Raw genomic sequence first — 16666 nt, forward strand, 5'->3', positions numbered from 1 at the left:
AAAACATCTAGTATATCTATTACTGTTTATCGGAATACTACACATGTCCGAAATATGTACACTTAAGAATTCCTTACCTGTTTAACTTTAATAATCCAATTATTCCTTGTTGTTATCTGGTTTAACAAGCCTTATCAAATGTTTGTTAAATCCAGTTAATGCTTTCTCCATTATTTAATCACCATTACTTGTAATTTGAATCGCCAGCTTTGAATTGAACGCGGGTTGAATGTTACAATACGTCCGCCATTTGCAATGTCGAAGCAATAACATAGCAATTTAATGCATACTCAGATAATTTATATCTTATTGAGGATTTTTGTTCTCAATGTTTATGTGTAGTATTATGACTTGTTAATATAAAAAATGAATGTGACTCCAGTTTATATCAGACGGGTGTTTAATACTCGTAATTATCGGTGGATTATCAAACTGACAAAACTCGCTGGACTTAATAGTGGATCTACGTAATTAATAGATCTTTGATCAATTTTGTTTTTCTTTAATTATTTTTGCCGACTTTCTTTTACCATGCCGTGTGCGAAAAAAACTGAAATTATCAGATGGTCAATCAATTATCACGTTATCATTAGACAACTTGCGGCACGCGCGAAGAGGCACGAGTGTGTTGTTATAGCAACCAATATTAAGGGACATCTTTGTCACAACGCTGTATTATGTGAATTGGAAATAAGACATCAAACTGGGAATGGACATCATTTTGGTGATTTTCTCTAACAAAACTATTCATTTCATGATCTACATTTATTTTTGTAATATATTATCTAAAATTTAAGCTTAATAAGCAATTTTCCATGACTTTTTCATTAATAGTGATTGTATTTTTATCATATAAAGTATATTTTTAAACCGTGTCCATGCGCGGCATGGACACAGTTTCATTTCATGAGGATTTTTTGTTAAATTAATAAAAAATCCAGTTTTGAAGTAAAATCTATTTAAATGATGCTATTATATATGCAAGTATCTGTTTTAATTATAATTTGTCAAAGTAGATAAATACAACATATAAAACTGCATATTATGCACTTTTGATAAAACTCAATTTATTCCCAAATTGATGTCTTATTCCCAATTCACATAATACAGTGTTTCACGGTCAATTAACGATCCATGCAGGTGGGGGGGTAAATTGTGTAACCGTTAGATAAACAACAAACAATAAACTTGCTAATCGCCTGCGGGTGGTAGCACGCATTGGCAGTAATAAAAGGGCGGCTTGATTTTCGCTTTTCCGGTTTGTTCACTAAAAAAAGCGGGCGTCTTGACCTTCGCTTTTCTTGGCTCGTAGGGCGATATCATGGGCGTTAGAGCGAAATAGTCCCTGAATTGTACAAAATTATTAATACATCTTTTATCACAACAACCATAATTTCATAAATAGGATTCTTGAATTTTGGAGATTATTTATAGCTGTTTAATTATAAAGAATAGAATGTAATAGATGTTTAATTAAAAAGAAAATAACGGTTTAAATAAAATTATAGAATCTTAATTTAAATATTTACCAAATCATAAGAGAAAGTAATAAAGTTTACATTAAAATGTACCACGGTTATCACAGTGCAAATCAAAACATGACTGCCTAAAGGTATATACTTAAAGATGTCAAACAAGATTAGTTATGAAACACAGTCCGAATATACTTGTCTTGAAATGACATCAAAAATATTTGTTGACATGGTCAAATAAGATCATATCTATCTAGCACCTGCCAACCGCTTCATTGAATCAGAACATAAGAGAGTCAGTCAACCGACATATTTATAATGACCAACCAGAAAATGTATAGAGCCTGTTTGGTCAGTTTTGATTTGTTATGCTCCCGAAGGACAGCATATAGTGATCGGACTGTCCGTCCGTCACACTTAGCGTTTAGGTTTCGAAAAATGCTCATAACTTCTATGTCGCTTCAGATAGAAATTTCATAATTGGCATGCATGTGTATATGGACAAGGCCTTTCCATACACACACAAATTTTGACCCCTGTGACCTTGACCTTGAACTTAGGGTCCGCGTTTAGGTTTCGAAATCTGCATTTAGGTTTCGAAAAAAGCTCATAACTTCTATCAAGCGTTTATAGGGGGCATAAGTCATCCTATGGTGACAGCTCTTGTTATTTTTCTAAAAAGATAGTCTTAGTTTGACAATCAAGTAGAGCAGTCACGTTTTCTTGTTGTGGCGGCCATATTGACCGCCGCACTGTAAAATTGTATTTCATGAACATTAGCAAGCGTTGTATTTGAAAATATTCAACAAAAATGAATCGTGATGAATAGAGAAATGAACTTTGTTTGTTACTGTATGTTTTCAACGAACAATGTGTAATTACGTTGCACAATATTAATAATGTGAGAGGGATATTAATTTTATAAGTAAATTTAATTATCATAATTGTATTTCAGAAATTTTCAAGAGCTGTTTTAATAATATAACAAAATCATATGTGCATTTCAGAAATTAAATAGATGTTTTAATAATGTAATAAAATTTTAAAAGTCTATTTACATTAATATTTATAAATAAAATAACTTTTGTAATTATTGATACATCATATATCATTATACAAATATGGTTCTATAAAGAAAATATTTGAATGTTGGAAACTGTAATAACAAAAGTGAAGTTTGGAAATTGAATAATAAATCTTTGTGATGTATTGGCCATGATTATAGAATTTGAAAATTATTATTATTTGTTAAGTTATAAATAATATATAAAATATAACTTTTATTAAGATTTCTTGCAAGTAAAAACCAGATATACCTTAAGTTTGCATTCGTTGTTAAAGTAGACTAGATCAACAATTTGAAAGAGCAAAGATGAGATACTCTGGACGAATGAATGTGTTTCAACGATGTATATTTAACAAGATGTCCAAGTTGATAAAATGGTCAAAAGTACTGCCGCGGGAATTCTAATCTTATTAAACTATTTATTACATCCGTTGAACTGTGCGAGTACAATCATTACAATAATATCTTATTATCACCAGAAGTGCAATCTGGTTAAGCAATCAAAAACATCAAAGGAAATGGTCACGCGAGTCTAATCACATTTCTATAAGGAATATCTGGTAAATGGGTAAACGCATGAATAATTTGGTCGCACCATTTCCGGGGAGTGTCACTTGGAACAATACTTTAGCGGTCAGCCAATTGGCAATTAACAAGTAGTAAGGAAACTCTTTGACTAAGCCAATTAGTAATTAATGAGTATTTAGTAAAACTCTTTGACCAATCAAATATGTTGTAAGGAATATTATTAATTTATGTTTATTTCAATATAAAACGAGATGTTTTGTGTAGAAAGGACATTTCTGCAGTTAGATTTGAATGAAACATTGAGACTTATAAATATAATTTTAGAATTGGTGTTAGAAAGTATTTTAATAGAAAAATAAAAGAAATAGTTAGGAATTATTCAAAGAGTTGTCTTGTTTATGCGAAATAGATTAAGTACCTTTGACATTCAATTACCCTACAGCAATATTTAAATATAAGGTTTCAACAGGTTAGAGTAGCTAGCCCTATGCCCAACCCTCCTCCCTTTTCAGCGCAGGCTTGGGACCGTTCTTAGCGGAGTTAAGCCATTAATCTTTATTAATGTTTATCTTTTTCTGTTAATATACTGTTCAAGCTTACTAAATTTACTTTTTATGATCATTTTAACAAAAGTTGAAGCAAAAGTATCTCTTGTGAAAGAAAATGTGATATGTGTTGTGTTAGGGAGTTAAACTGGTTGATGGCATCTTTCACAGTTTAAGGGATTTATACAGCTCTAGATACTGAAACAATAATTATATGTACATGTATTGCGACAATATGTTTTTAATAATATTCTAAAGTTAATGGCTTCTTATTTTGGAGTCCAAATGTGCTGACATTTGGACACAGATTGTACTTAAATAGTTATGGTTTTTAAACCTTGAATTATTCAGCAGCTTTTCCAATGATTTCCATGTTGACAAAAATGGTTACAGCTGTTACCATTGTAAGCATTCACCCAAACATAGCTGGAGCACCTTGACAATTGGTTTACTGACACTTAATCTGTAGTTAATCTGATTTTAATTAGTTTGCCAATAGCGACAATCAAAATGAAATCTGTTTTCTGATGGGGGTGGAACATGGGACTAAGTTTAGTGTTGTATTTGCAAAAGATTTAATTATACATGCATCACATTATCACATGTGCAGATTGGTTATAATGCTCATTCTTTAAAAATTGTTTAATACAGGCAATCTCATGTTTAAAATAGCTCTATTTAGTTTTAACCTATTTATTTTAGCTCGATTGCATAGGAAGCCTAAGACTTATTTGAACTTCTCTCAAGTCCATTTCCTCAGACTAGAACCAGTACCTTTTGTCTATGTGGGAAATCTAAAGAATGTTCCCACTGTGGGGATCAAACCCATGACCTCCTAATCGCGAGGCAGAAACAATATCCACTGCACTACTGCAACCTGAAAGACTTAAAAGCTCTATTTGCTTTTCCCATGTACTACTTTTGTGAACACTGTCTTTAATTGTGACAATTGTCATGTTAGTCAAAGTGTGTTAATCATGTTATTTCATAATTTCCCATCATTATGCTTTTCTTTTGATTTATTAATATCTTAGTTGAAAGTCTATCCTTTTTTATCACATGCCATACCCTGTTTCCCATGTAATATAACCATTACATATTTTTTTTATTACACATGTGTAATATAATTTTTAAGCGTTTTCATTGGCTTATTTTTCGCTAATTGACAAATCGCATTTTGTTATTTAGCTGAAATGACGTTGCAATGTCAAACGACGTCACGAAATGTAAACAACATTCGGGATTTATCATTATGCTTGCGTAAATATTTATTTAATTTGCTCATTTAAAAGCATGTGATAAAAAAGATCTGACACTCGTCATATTATACCATTTTTTAGCTCTACTGCCAAAGGCAGAAGAGCTTATGGGATGGCATGGTGTCCGTCTGTCTGTCTGTGTGTGTGTGTGTGTGTGTGTGTGCGTTAGACTTTTCTTGTTTATCTGATAAAGTCCACAGTTCACATCCAATTCTTTTCAAACTTGTTCAGTGTCTTTATATTAATGAGGACTCGAACCCTATTGACTTTCAGGTCACTGGGTCAAAGGTCAAGGTCACAGTGACTCGAAATAGTAAAATGGTTTCTGGATGATAACTCAAGAATTCTTAGGCCTAGGATCATGAAACTTCATAGGTACATTGATCATGACTGGCTGATGACCCATTTTCATTTTCAGGTCACTAGGTCAAAGGTCAAGGTCACAGTGACTCAAAATAGTAAAATGGTTACTTTTTCTTGTTTATCCGATAAAGTCCACAGTTTTCATCCGATTCTTTTCAAACTTGTTCAGTGTCTTTATATTAATGAGGACTCAAACCCTATTGATTTTCAGGTCACTGGGTCAAATGTCAAGGTCACAGTGACTCGAAATAGTAAAATGGTTTCCAGATGTTAACTCAAGAATGCTTAGGCCTAGGATCATGAAACTTCATAGGTACATTGATCATGACTGGCTGATAACCCCAATAGATTTTGGGGTCACTAGGTCAAAGGTCACGGTCACAGTGACTCGAAATAGTAAAATGGTTACTTTTTCTTGTTTGTCCGATAAAGTCCACAGTTTTCATTCGATTCTTTTCAAACTTGTTCAGTGTCTTCATATTAATGAGGACTCAAACCCTATTGATTTTTAGGTCACTGGGTCAAAGGTCAAGGTCACAGTGACTCAAAATAGTGAAATGGTTTCCGGATGATAACTCAAGAATGCTTACGCCTAGGATCATGAAACTTCATAGGTACATTGATCATGATTGGCATATGACACCTACTAATTTTCAGGTCAAAGGTCAAGGTCACAGTGACTCAAAACAGTAAAATGGTTTCCGGATGATAACTCAAGAATAATAATGCCTAGGATCATGAAACTTTATAGGTACATTGATCATGACTGGCAAATGACCCCTATTGATTTTTAGGTCACTAGATCAAAGGTCAAGGTCACAGTGACAAAAAACGTATTCACACAATGCTGCCACTACAACTGACAACCCATATGGGGCATGTTTTACAAACAGCCCTTGTTTAAAAAGAGCAATGTCGAAGCAATAAGTCCAGAATAACTTCCCCTTGAATATGAGAAAATTTTGAAATCCTGCTTGTTTATGCAATTAATTCCACAGTTTTCATCCAATTATTTCCAAATTTGCACAGTATCTTTATATCAATGAGGACTTGAACCCTATTGAATATGAGCAGTATTGGAGAAATAAGTACACAATAATCTTCCCTTGAATTTTAGAAAATTCTCCTTGTTTGCGCGATTAAGTACACAGTTTCCATCTTATTCTTTCCAAACTTGCACAGTGTTTATAGCAGTAGAGCGATTCAGGCCCTCATGAGCCTCTTGTTATTTAACTGGTCCAGGAAATTTATTAGTAAGCTCACCAAAGGCTCGCTTGCTTACAAAATTCCTGAACTCGTTGAATAAAATATGGTATGATATGACAACTCATTCCAGATCCTATATATCTATTCATCAAATGCCGTTTTATGTGGTCTGTTCATGCCATTGTATGTGGTCATTTCATGCCGTTTCATGTGGTCAGTTCATGACCAGTACCTGTTCTGATATTGCAGACACTTGGGCTCACAGTTAATGATCAGCTGTTGTTTGTATCAACCATCAGTGGGAAGTTTTATGCCATCAGCAAACAGACAGGCAAGACAATATGGATGCTGAATGAAGGTATTATAACATTGGTAAACTTCGAACCTCCTGTACCATTTAATTAAACTATATTAGATACATTAAAAATAAAATAGTAACCCATAGATGAGATAAACTTCAACAAATTATTATTGGTTTTTATGCTCCCCCAAATTTATTTTGGGGGGAGCATATAGTCGCCGCTTCGTCCGTCCCTCAATCCTTCCATCCGTCCGTGCACAATTTTTGTCCGGGCTATGTCTCAGCAACTAAATACTGGAATTCAATGAAACTTTATGGGAAAAGCTTCACTACCAAGAGGAGATGTGCATATTATCAGGGGGTTCTGGTCGGATGATTCTTCACAGAGTTATGGCCCTTTGAAATTTTCCATTAACTGTACATATAGTGCAATGCTTGTCCGGGCTATTTCTCAGCAACTAATGACCTGAATTCAATGAAACTTTATGGGAAGCTTCACTACCAAGAGGAGATGTGCATATTATCAGGGGGTTCTGGTCTGATGATTTTTCACAGAGTTATGGCTCTTTGAAATTTTCCATTAACTGTACATATAGTACAATTCTCGTCCGGGCTATTTCTCAGCAACTAATGACCGGAATTCAATGAAACTTTATTGGAAGCTTCACTACCAAGAGGAGATGTGCATATTATTATCAGCGGGTTCTGGGTGGACGATTTTTCACAGAGTTATGGCCTTTTGAAATTTTCCATTAACTGTACATATAGTGCAATTCTTGTCCGGGCTATTTCTCAGCAACTAATGACCGGAATTCAATGAAACTTGATGGGAAGCTTCACTACCAAGAGGAGATGTGCATATAATCAGCGGGTTCTGGTCGGATGATTTTTTACAGAGTTATGGCCCTTTGAAATTTTCCATTAACTGTACATATTGTGCAATTCTTGTCCAGGCTATTTCTCAGCAACTAATGACCGGAATTCAATGAAACTTTATGGGAAGCTTCACTACCAAGAGGAGATGTGCATATTATCAGCTGGTTCTGGTTGGATGATTTTTCACAGAGTTATGGCCCTTTGAAATTTTTATAAAAAATTCTTGTCCTCCCAACTACTGTGCCCTCAAGACGTTTCCTTGTATCTGAATATAATATAGTGCAATATTGTGACAAAAAAAACCTTTGGGGAGCATCCCTTGTCTCCGATGGTTTCTTGTTGAACATTGTATACATAATTACTAGCATATATATGACATTGTTCAAATGAACTCAAACAAGCATGCTGGTTAGTTGTTCTCTTAGAGTTTCTTGCCCTTTGAACTACTTTATTTTGTGTCTGATTTACATTAAACTTTTTACAATTCATATTGCAAAAAGAGAAGCAGTGATTGACATTTCTCCTGAAAGCGTTCACAATGGGCTACTTGTTGCCATCATTAAAAAATATGTTGCAAACTACTTCATCAATTTCTGTTAATTGTACATGAAATTTTGCATGTTTCATTTTCTAAATGTACATATATGTGTGACTTTTTCGTGATAATAATTTACAATATATTGGAGTGGAAGCTATCTACATTAATAAAATAAAGTGGAGTGGCAATATCCCATGAAACATGATAAAGTTTATAGAAATAAGTACCGGTATAATAATGTCTAAACCATATAAGACTGTTTATAGTATGTTAAAAAACCTCATGGCTGCGGTCATGGTCTGTGCCTTAGGGGTATGTGGAGATATTATTAACCTTCATAGCTTAAGTTCTCTCTTTTTTTATTTTTTAGAACCTGTCATCAAAGTTCCATCAGATGTAACATCAGGGTAAGGTTTTGTTAAACAGTATTCTTTATTGGTCTATTAAAAAATATATGTTTGTTATAACAGCTGATGCTACCTTCATTTTAATAAGCCTTTAAAGTTCAATAAAATAAATGCCATTTCTGTATATTTGATGTTGTTTCCTTATTTACTGACACCAAATCAAATTCAATTAATGTTTTATGAGAAATACATGATAAAAAAGTTAAATGAACTATACCATACATGTTCCTGTTTATTGATTATATTCCCAATGTTACATTCAGTTTTCTACCGGACCCAAAAGATGGCAGCCTGTATGCATTCAGCGATGGCAGGGATGGAATCAAAAAGCTGCCATTTACCATACCGGAACTGGTCACGGCCTCCCCTTGCAAAAGCGCAGAGGGCATTCTTTACAGTGGTATGACCTTGAAAGTGAAAGCCTCTTCATTCGGTTAATTTGTGTGATTTTCTCTACAACCGAATTCTACACTAATGTCATAATTCGCGCTAATAGAAATAGACATTGGTTTTTAATACTTATTAATTGTCATAACTTAGCAAAATTGTAACTGATGAAGACATGTTAACAACTTTTTTCAAAGTTCCTTCAAACATTATATTTATTGTTTATCCTACAGCTAAATGATTTTATATAGCAAATTACGACCCATTGGATAAAGATAAGGTTTATCCCACGTCTAGTACTTGTACATAGGGACTGCTTTTTTTGGCCTTTCACCTTAAAATGTATCAAGATATTTTATTTGTTCTTAAATTTGGATTTAAACATTAATTGAATGTTTCATTTTCAATTCAATATACCGTATATAAATAAAAGCCGTAATTTATCAATCCAATAGCAGCGTTTCCTTTAAATTTGTTTAGCTAAAAAAACTCTTGAACTAAACAGGGGATTGAACTAGTGTCTCCCGTGTGGTAACCAGACGCTCTTACCACGATGCTAAGAAGCTTACACAATTCTTCATATGTTAGAATAGAGCTTATTTTACTACACAGCTAGACCTTATTTTACTAGACAGCTGATGAAATCACTTGATTGCGTCATTCAGGTCAACGATGCTTATGTCTGCATTTGGTATGATTGTGTGTGTTTACAATGTATTATTATAAACAATTTGAATAAAAGTGCAACAATTGATTATCAATGGTAGAATTTATATGTTTGATGATATGTGATTAATTTTAAGCTAACCTTAGCAAATAATGTTCATGGGGAGCTTTTAGGATACCCTGTTGTCCGTCAAGTGTGAACATTTGCTTCCAATTATGCCTGCTCCTTAAGTTGTGTATTCACTAACATTTTAAAGAAAACATATTGGGGTCCTCTACCAAGTTTGTTCAAATCATGACCCTGGGGTCAAAATTGTCCCACCATAGGGGTAACTTGTTTCCCTTATACATGTATGTATGTAGTGAAACATGAAAATCCTCTTCCCTGGAACGGCAATATCGAAAGGTATGGTATTTGGCGTGTAGCATTGCTGGAAAAATAAACTTGCTTGTGGTAAAATTGTCCTCACCTTGGGAGTAACTTGTTTTCCTTGTATATTTCCATTCCCTTATACTGATGTTTGGTATTTGTTATGTAGCATAATAGGATCGACATCGACCAAGTTTGTTTAAATCTTGTTCCTTATATGGATATAGTGTAACCATGTGAACATTCTAAAACTAATATTTGTCCCCAATCATCATGAAACTTGCTGAGTTCATTATTTTGTTCTAATGATATCTTGTCTGATTTATACATTGGATGTGGAAACAAAAGCAGCTCAAAGCAGTTCAGTTTCTTTTCTTTTGCTCAGATGAGCAACTCTCAATGTTTGATAGAACAAAATTAAGGGCACCTTAAAAAGTTCTTATTTAAATTACAGTTATCAGTCTATTTTGGAAACAAAATCTGTTCTCTGATACATGTCATGTGTACAAGATGGTGTGTCAAAAGGAAGTTTATACTCAGCTTTGGTGTTTATCAATAATAAATAAGGTTTAATACATATGAAACACAATATACAAAATGTAATTTTTTTGGAGGAAATACCAAATACCAGGATAAATGTGAGATATATTTAGAAAATAATAGAAGTTTGGACTCCATTCTGGTTTTCTGTTCTATATTAAGGTCCACGAAAGGATGACATAACATATTGTACAATGTGACATAAAAACTTGTCACAGGCTGGGTACTGGAATATGCAAATTTAAGATTGGCACATCATGTGAGGTATAATAAACTAATAGTAAAACCTGATTTCAGAGCTTATCTCTGCCATTGCCAGTTTTCAGATGAGCTTTCTGGGCTACCATGGCCCTCTTGTTTGCATCGTAATGATTTGCATTCACATGCGTGTGTAAACATGTTCAAAACGCAGGTCACAAGCGTGATATCTGGCTGGCTATAGACCCGCGTACTGGTACCAAGCTTCACACACTGAGTATGGATGGGTCCCCAAACACATGCCCATCTGCAGCAGACGACACCCTGTTCATTGGACGGACAGGTATGCATAGCGGGCTTAATTGACCTTATAGGTTAACAAATTTGGCCACCTTTCTCATCTCCAAGAGTTGTTCACAGATGACTGCCTTAAAGCAAATAAGAAATGAAAACACTTTTAATCTGAATGTTAAAGTATTATATAGCTAAAAACCACAGTACAAATATTCAACTTTTAGTCAAAATGCTTGAGATTTTTTCCAATTCCAAAGGGCCCTGGGCCCATTTCAAAGTGGTTAAAAGATAACATAGCATAATTAACTAAATTTTCACATGATGTCAAAAGTTATAAAAAAATGCAGTGACAGAATTGTGATTCTGTAATGTTTTTCATTGCAGAATATACCATTGTTATGTTTGACAGCAAAACTGGAACAAAGAGGTTTGTATAGTTGTTTTGTTTTTTTCCAAAAATATTGTTAGCTGAGTTTTAATTACTTTGGCTGTACTATAGCCAAAACTATACCAACATAATTATACAAATTAGGCTCTTTCTCATTCCATAAAGTAAGTTTTGTATGAAAGATTTGTTTGAGTGTTATCATATTTGCATAAACATGTTCAAGAAATAAATGAGCTGTGTGTCACTTTGAATGCTGCCCTTTGTTGTAACATTTAATGACTTGTGATTGAACCAACAGCACATTTTTTACTTTTTCTGAAGATTTCTTTCATCTGTTATATTATTGCCTAGATGGAATGCAACCTACACAGACTACTCATCCCACGTTGCGCCAGATGTGACGGACTATAAACTTCGTCACTGTACTGCAAGCTCCAATGGACTAGCAGTCACTCTGGACAGTGTCTCTGGTAACTTGCTTTCAACCTCTTGAATCTCTCATAGGGTTGACTCTGCATAAAAGTGTCAATTATTTGTTTCTGCTTCCAATAGACTATTTGCCAAATTTTTTATTACAGCAATGCTTTCCTGTGGTTTATTGGGAAATATTAATGATTTAAAATTGGTTATTCACTTTTTTACAGAGGGAAAAATATAGTGAAATATATTGATATTGCTTTTTATTGAGACCAATAAATATCTACTATATATACTTGAGCTGCTTTTCTGTGTGTCAAAGGTTATGTTATTTGTGCTTTCCTTGGTCAAGTCGATCCTTGATTGACAAGTGCAACTTTGTTAATTGTAAAAATAGAAAGTCATCTAATTGTCTATAATAGTACATATTCTAGAGATATTAAGTGACTCACTAAAACCACTTATTTACAGTTTGAAAAATTATAAACTCTTACAAAATGTAAACAAAATGACATTTTCAAAGCTACCTTATTGCTTATTAAGTTGACATAAAAAGGCATAACTTCAAAATTGTTTCAAAGAACACCATTCACTGATAAAGGTAACATAATGTGGGCTAACATGCAAACTGTTTCGAAGTACCCTTCTAACTGATCCAGGTGACATAATGTGGCACACGCAGTACGACTCACCGGTGGTTGCCATGTACACTATGCACGCAGACGGCCTGCAGAAGATTCCGTTCACGTCATTCGCTCCCGAGACCCTGGAGCATCTGACTGGCCAGCTGTCCTCCACTGTATGGAGGAACAGGTTCCTCGAGCATGGACAGAAGAAAATATTCTAGTAGGAGGCTTTTTATGCCCCCAGAACAAAGGTTCTGGGGGCACATTAAAATCGAAATGTCCGTTTGTCAGTCATTCAGTCAGTAAGTCAGTAAGTCCGTCCGAATTAGTTTCCGCTCAATAAGTCAAGCAATTGTCATCAGATCTTCACCAAACTTCATCAAAATGTGTAAGGCAATAACATCTAGGTCAAGTTTGATGATCGGCCGAATTGACCAACACTGTTGAGTAATGGCCCTTGATTCTTCGTAAAATTTGTTTTTTTCTCGTTTCATCTCAATGACTCTAGCAATTGTCATCAGATCTTCACCAAACTTCATAACAATGTGTAAGGCAATAACATCTAGGTCAAGTTTGATAATCGGCCAAATTGACCCAAACACTCATGAGTTACGGCCCTTATATCATTGAATAATTGCGTTTTTTCTCATTTCCGCTCAATAACTCAAGCAAATGTCATAGGATCTTTGCCATTATTCATGATAATATGTAAGGTCATAAGATCTAGGTCATGTTCGATAATCGGCCAAATTGACTCAAACTTTCCTGAGTTACGGCCCTTGAATCATAAGCAAATTGAGTTTTTTCTCGTTTCCGCTCAATAACTCCACCAATTGTTATCGGATCTTCACCAAACTTAATAAAATTTGTAAGGCAATTAAATCTAGGTTAAGTTCGATAATCAGCCAAATTTACTCGGGCACTTCTGAGTTACGGCCCTTGAATCATCAAAAAATTGCGTTTCTGCTCGAAACATGCTCATAACTTCTATGTCGCTTCAGATGTAACCTTCATATTTGGTATGCATGTGTATATTGACAAGGCCTTTCCATACGCACATAAATTTGACCCCCTTGACCTTGAACTTAAGTTCTGCGTTTAGGTTTCGAAATCTATGTTTAGGTTTCATAAAGCATTTTTGGGGCATATGTCTTCCGATGGAGACAGCTCTTGTTTTATAGAAATATTGATATGTGCAATTTGGTTTTGAAAAAAACTATTTTAGTGTGAGTGTGTTGTTTTGGCAATATTGATGAGTGTTAAACAAATTGTTAGATTTTTAGCTTACCTGAGTACAATGTGCTAATGGTGAGCTTTTGTAATTGCCTTTTGTCCGTTGTGTGTCATGTGGCGTCAACATTTGCTTTATTAACACACCAGAGGCCACATTTATCGTCAGATCTTCATGAAATTTGGTCAGAAGATTTGTGCCAATGATATGTAGGACTAGTTCGAAAATGGTTCCGTTTGGTTAAAAAAACATGGCCCTAGGGGTCGGGGCATTTTTCCTTATTTGCCTATAGTAAAACTTTGTTAACACTCTAGAGGCCATATTTATTGTCTGATCATCATGAAACTTGGTCAGAAAATTTGTCCCAATGATATCTTGGACGTCTTAGAAAATGGATCTGGTCTGTTGAAAAACATGGCCGCCAGGGATGGGGGCAGCGAGCATTTTTACTTATATGGCTGGAGTAAAATCTTGTTAACACTCTAAAGGCCACATTTTAGGTTTGTCCCAATGATATCTTAGACCAGTTTAAAAATTGTTCAGGTTGGTTGAAAAATATGGCCGCCAGGTAGGGTGGCATTTTCCCTTAAATGGCTATAGTAAAAATTTATAGTCCAATCTTCATGAAACTTGGTCAGAACATTTGTTCTAATGGTATCTTGGATGAGTTGGAAAATGCTTCTTGTCTGTTGGAAAACATTGCCACCAGGTGCCAGGGCATTTTTCTTTTTATGGCTATAGTAAAACCTTGTTAACCCTCTAGAAGCCACATTTATTGTCTGATCATCATGAAACTTGGTCAGAAGACTTGTCCCAGTGATATCTTTAAAGAGTTTTAAAATGGTTTCAGTTGCTTGAAAAATGTGGCCGCCAGGTGGTGGGGCATTTTTCCTTATATTTCATTCTTTGGCTATAGTAAAATCTATGTAATACTCTAGAGGCCACATTTATTGTCTGATTTTCATGAAACTTGGTCAGAAGATTTGTCCCAATAACATCTTGGAATAGTCGAAAATGGTTGAGGTTGGTTAAAAAACAATGGCCGCCAAGGGGCCAAGCATTTGTCCTAATATGGCTATTGTAAAAACTTGTTAACTCTCTTATCATCACATTTATTGTCTAATCATCATGAAACTTGGTCAGAACATTTGTTTTAAAGATATCTTGGACGTGTTTGAAAATAGTTCCGGTCTGTTGAAAAACATGACCACCAGAGGGCAGGGCAGTTATCCTTATATGGCTATAGTAAAAACATGTTAGCACTCTTAAAGTTACATTTATTGTTCACTCTTTATGAAACTTGGTTAGGCACTATTTTATTTTAAACATATTTTTTTCACGAACAAACATGGTATACATTGTACATGTGCATAGCAAATACAATAACAACTGAGTTACATTGTTCCAAAAAAGGATTAGAACCAAAGATCAAAATCGTATAGGGTTCTTCTCCATAAAAAACTATTTATATCACGCAGGGATTTTCTCGCAATGTTGAAGTACCCATTATGTTTTTATATAGCAAACCTTTTTTATAAAGAATGAATGGACAAAATATTTATATTATTTTTTAATGAAATACTTTAATGCATTACTGTTATAAAGCTGAATGTTTTGTGAAATTTAATAAATGTTGGACTGGTTATAGTCAGTTCATACGTTTATTTTTTCAAGTCATTATAATATCAGAACATATATTTCAACATATATTTTTACAAGAACCAAATTGCACATTAGATATACCATCCATGATGTCTGTTTCGATTACAGTCCCACTCTGTATGTTGGTGAATATGAACATGGAAGTTTTGCCACTGGTTCCTTTGTGGATGAAAATACAGTCACTATTGCTGTAAGTATATTTATAAACATAGAGTTAACAGTTTGAATTTTCATCTATACACAAACAGTTGACTATTTGAAAATATTATGCACTGCAGTTATACCAAATTAGAACTACATATGTTATATTTAAGTTCACTTAAAGCTCGACATTTGACAATGTAGTTTTATTGTAACTCAGAGAAATAACAAATGGTTTGTTATTAAGATATTTCTTATTAGGTCTGTGCTTCTTGCAGTGGTTTAAATTGATAGACATCAGATCTAACAATTGCTAACATGTACCTATCAATGGTTGCTCATTATAAACCAAAGGTTTATTATTAAATAAGTGATCGAAAATAGCAAAAACAACGCAAGCCCTGCAATGGTAAAATGTTATCCACGTTGCTCAGATTCCTGTTTATTAAAGAGACGGGCTTAACACATTTTCTAGTTCACAACTGATGTACACATTCTTGCTGGCTTGGTTTAACAGCTAATTTTGATGACTTTTCAATGACTTGTGTTATGATATAGTAGTCATTTTCTTAATAGATTTGTATTCATTTCAAGATTGATATAGATTTATTTACAACAAATCAGATAGAAAGTAACTTGCTTATTTTTTAAAGTTTATTAGCCATTATATTCCCAGTATTGTTACTTTTAATAATCTTTCAGAGTTTTTTTCAAAATTATGCATATTCGATGAATAAATTCACTATAGCTCCAAATCACAAAATTTGTCCACGCTTTGTCTTCATCAGCTTAAAATTACTGGTACATTTAAAATAAACTGCAATATAACTATTGCCGTTTTTCCTTTCTCACAGCCAAGGAACTTCAGTCCCCCTCAGATTGAGGGCCCAAAGGCAACTGATAAGAAGAGCAAGAAGGAGAAGAAACAAGCGACCACTCACACAGAGAAGATGACTGCCCATACTGTACGCAGGGGAAATGTTGTCCTCATGTTAGGTAACAAAGCCATACTGTACACAGGGGAAATGTTGTCCTCATGCTAGGTAACAAAGCCATACTATACGCAGGGGAAATGTTGTCCTCATGCTAGGTAACAATGCCATATTGTACGCAGGGGAAATGTTGTCCTCATGCTAGGTACCAATGCCACACTGTATGCAGGGGAAATGTTGTCCTCATGCTAGG

The 16666-nt window shown here is 34.3% G+C and overlaps 1 protein-coding gene across 1 annotated transcript in view; it reads left to right on the top strand.

Annotated features, from left to right (window-relative positions):
* The window catches only part of LOC127866253 (serine/threonine-protein kinase/endoribonuclease IRE1-like), a 45514-nt gene that overhangs the window by 4519 nt on the left and 24329 nt on the right, over positions 1 to 16666 (top strand). Inside the window, exons 2-10 of the mRNA XM_052406681.1 lie at positions 6689 to 6797; positions 8525 to 8561; positions 8825 to 8961; positions 10937 to 11065; positions 11401 to 11443; positions 11756 to 11874; positions 12481 to 12667; positions 15449 to 15530; positions 16336 to 16477. Coding sequence (XP_052262641.1) covers positions 6689 to 6797; positions 8525 to 8561; positions 8825 to 8961; positions 10937 to 11065; positions 11401 to 11443; positions 11756 to 11874; positions 12481 to 12667; positions 15449 to 15530; positions 16336 to 16477 — 985 coding nt within the window. The remainder of the gene's footprint in view (positions 1 to 6688; positions 6798 to 8524; positions 8562 to 8824; positions 8962 to 10936; positions 11066 to 11400; positions 11444 to 11755; positions 11875 to 12480; positions 12668 to 15448; positions 15531 to 16335; positions 16478 to 16666) is intronic.

The sequence above is a fragment of the Dreissena polymorpha genome, chromosome 2, assembly GCF_020536995.1.
Source record: "Dreissena polymorpha isolate Duluth1 chromosome 2, UMN_Dpol_1.0, whole genome shotgun sequence".
In the NCBI taxonomy this organism is placed as follows: Eukaryota; Metazoa; Mollusca; class Bivalvia; order Myida; family Dreissenidae; genus Dreissena; species Dreissena polymorpha.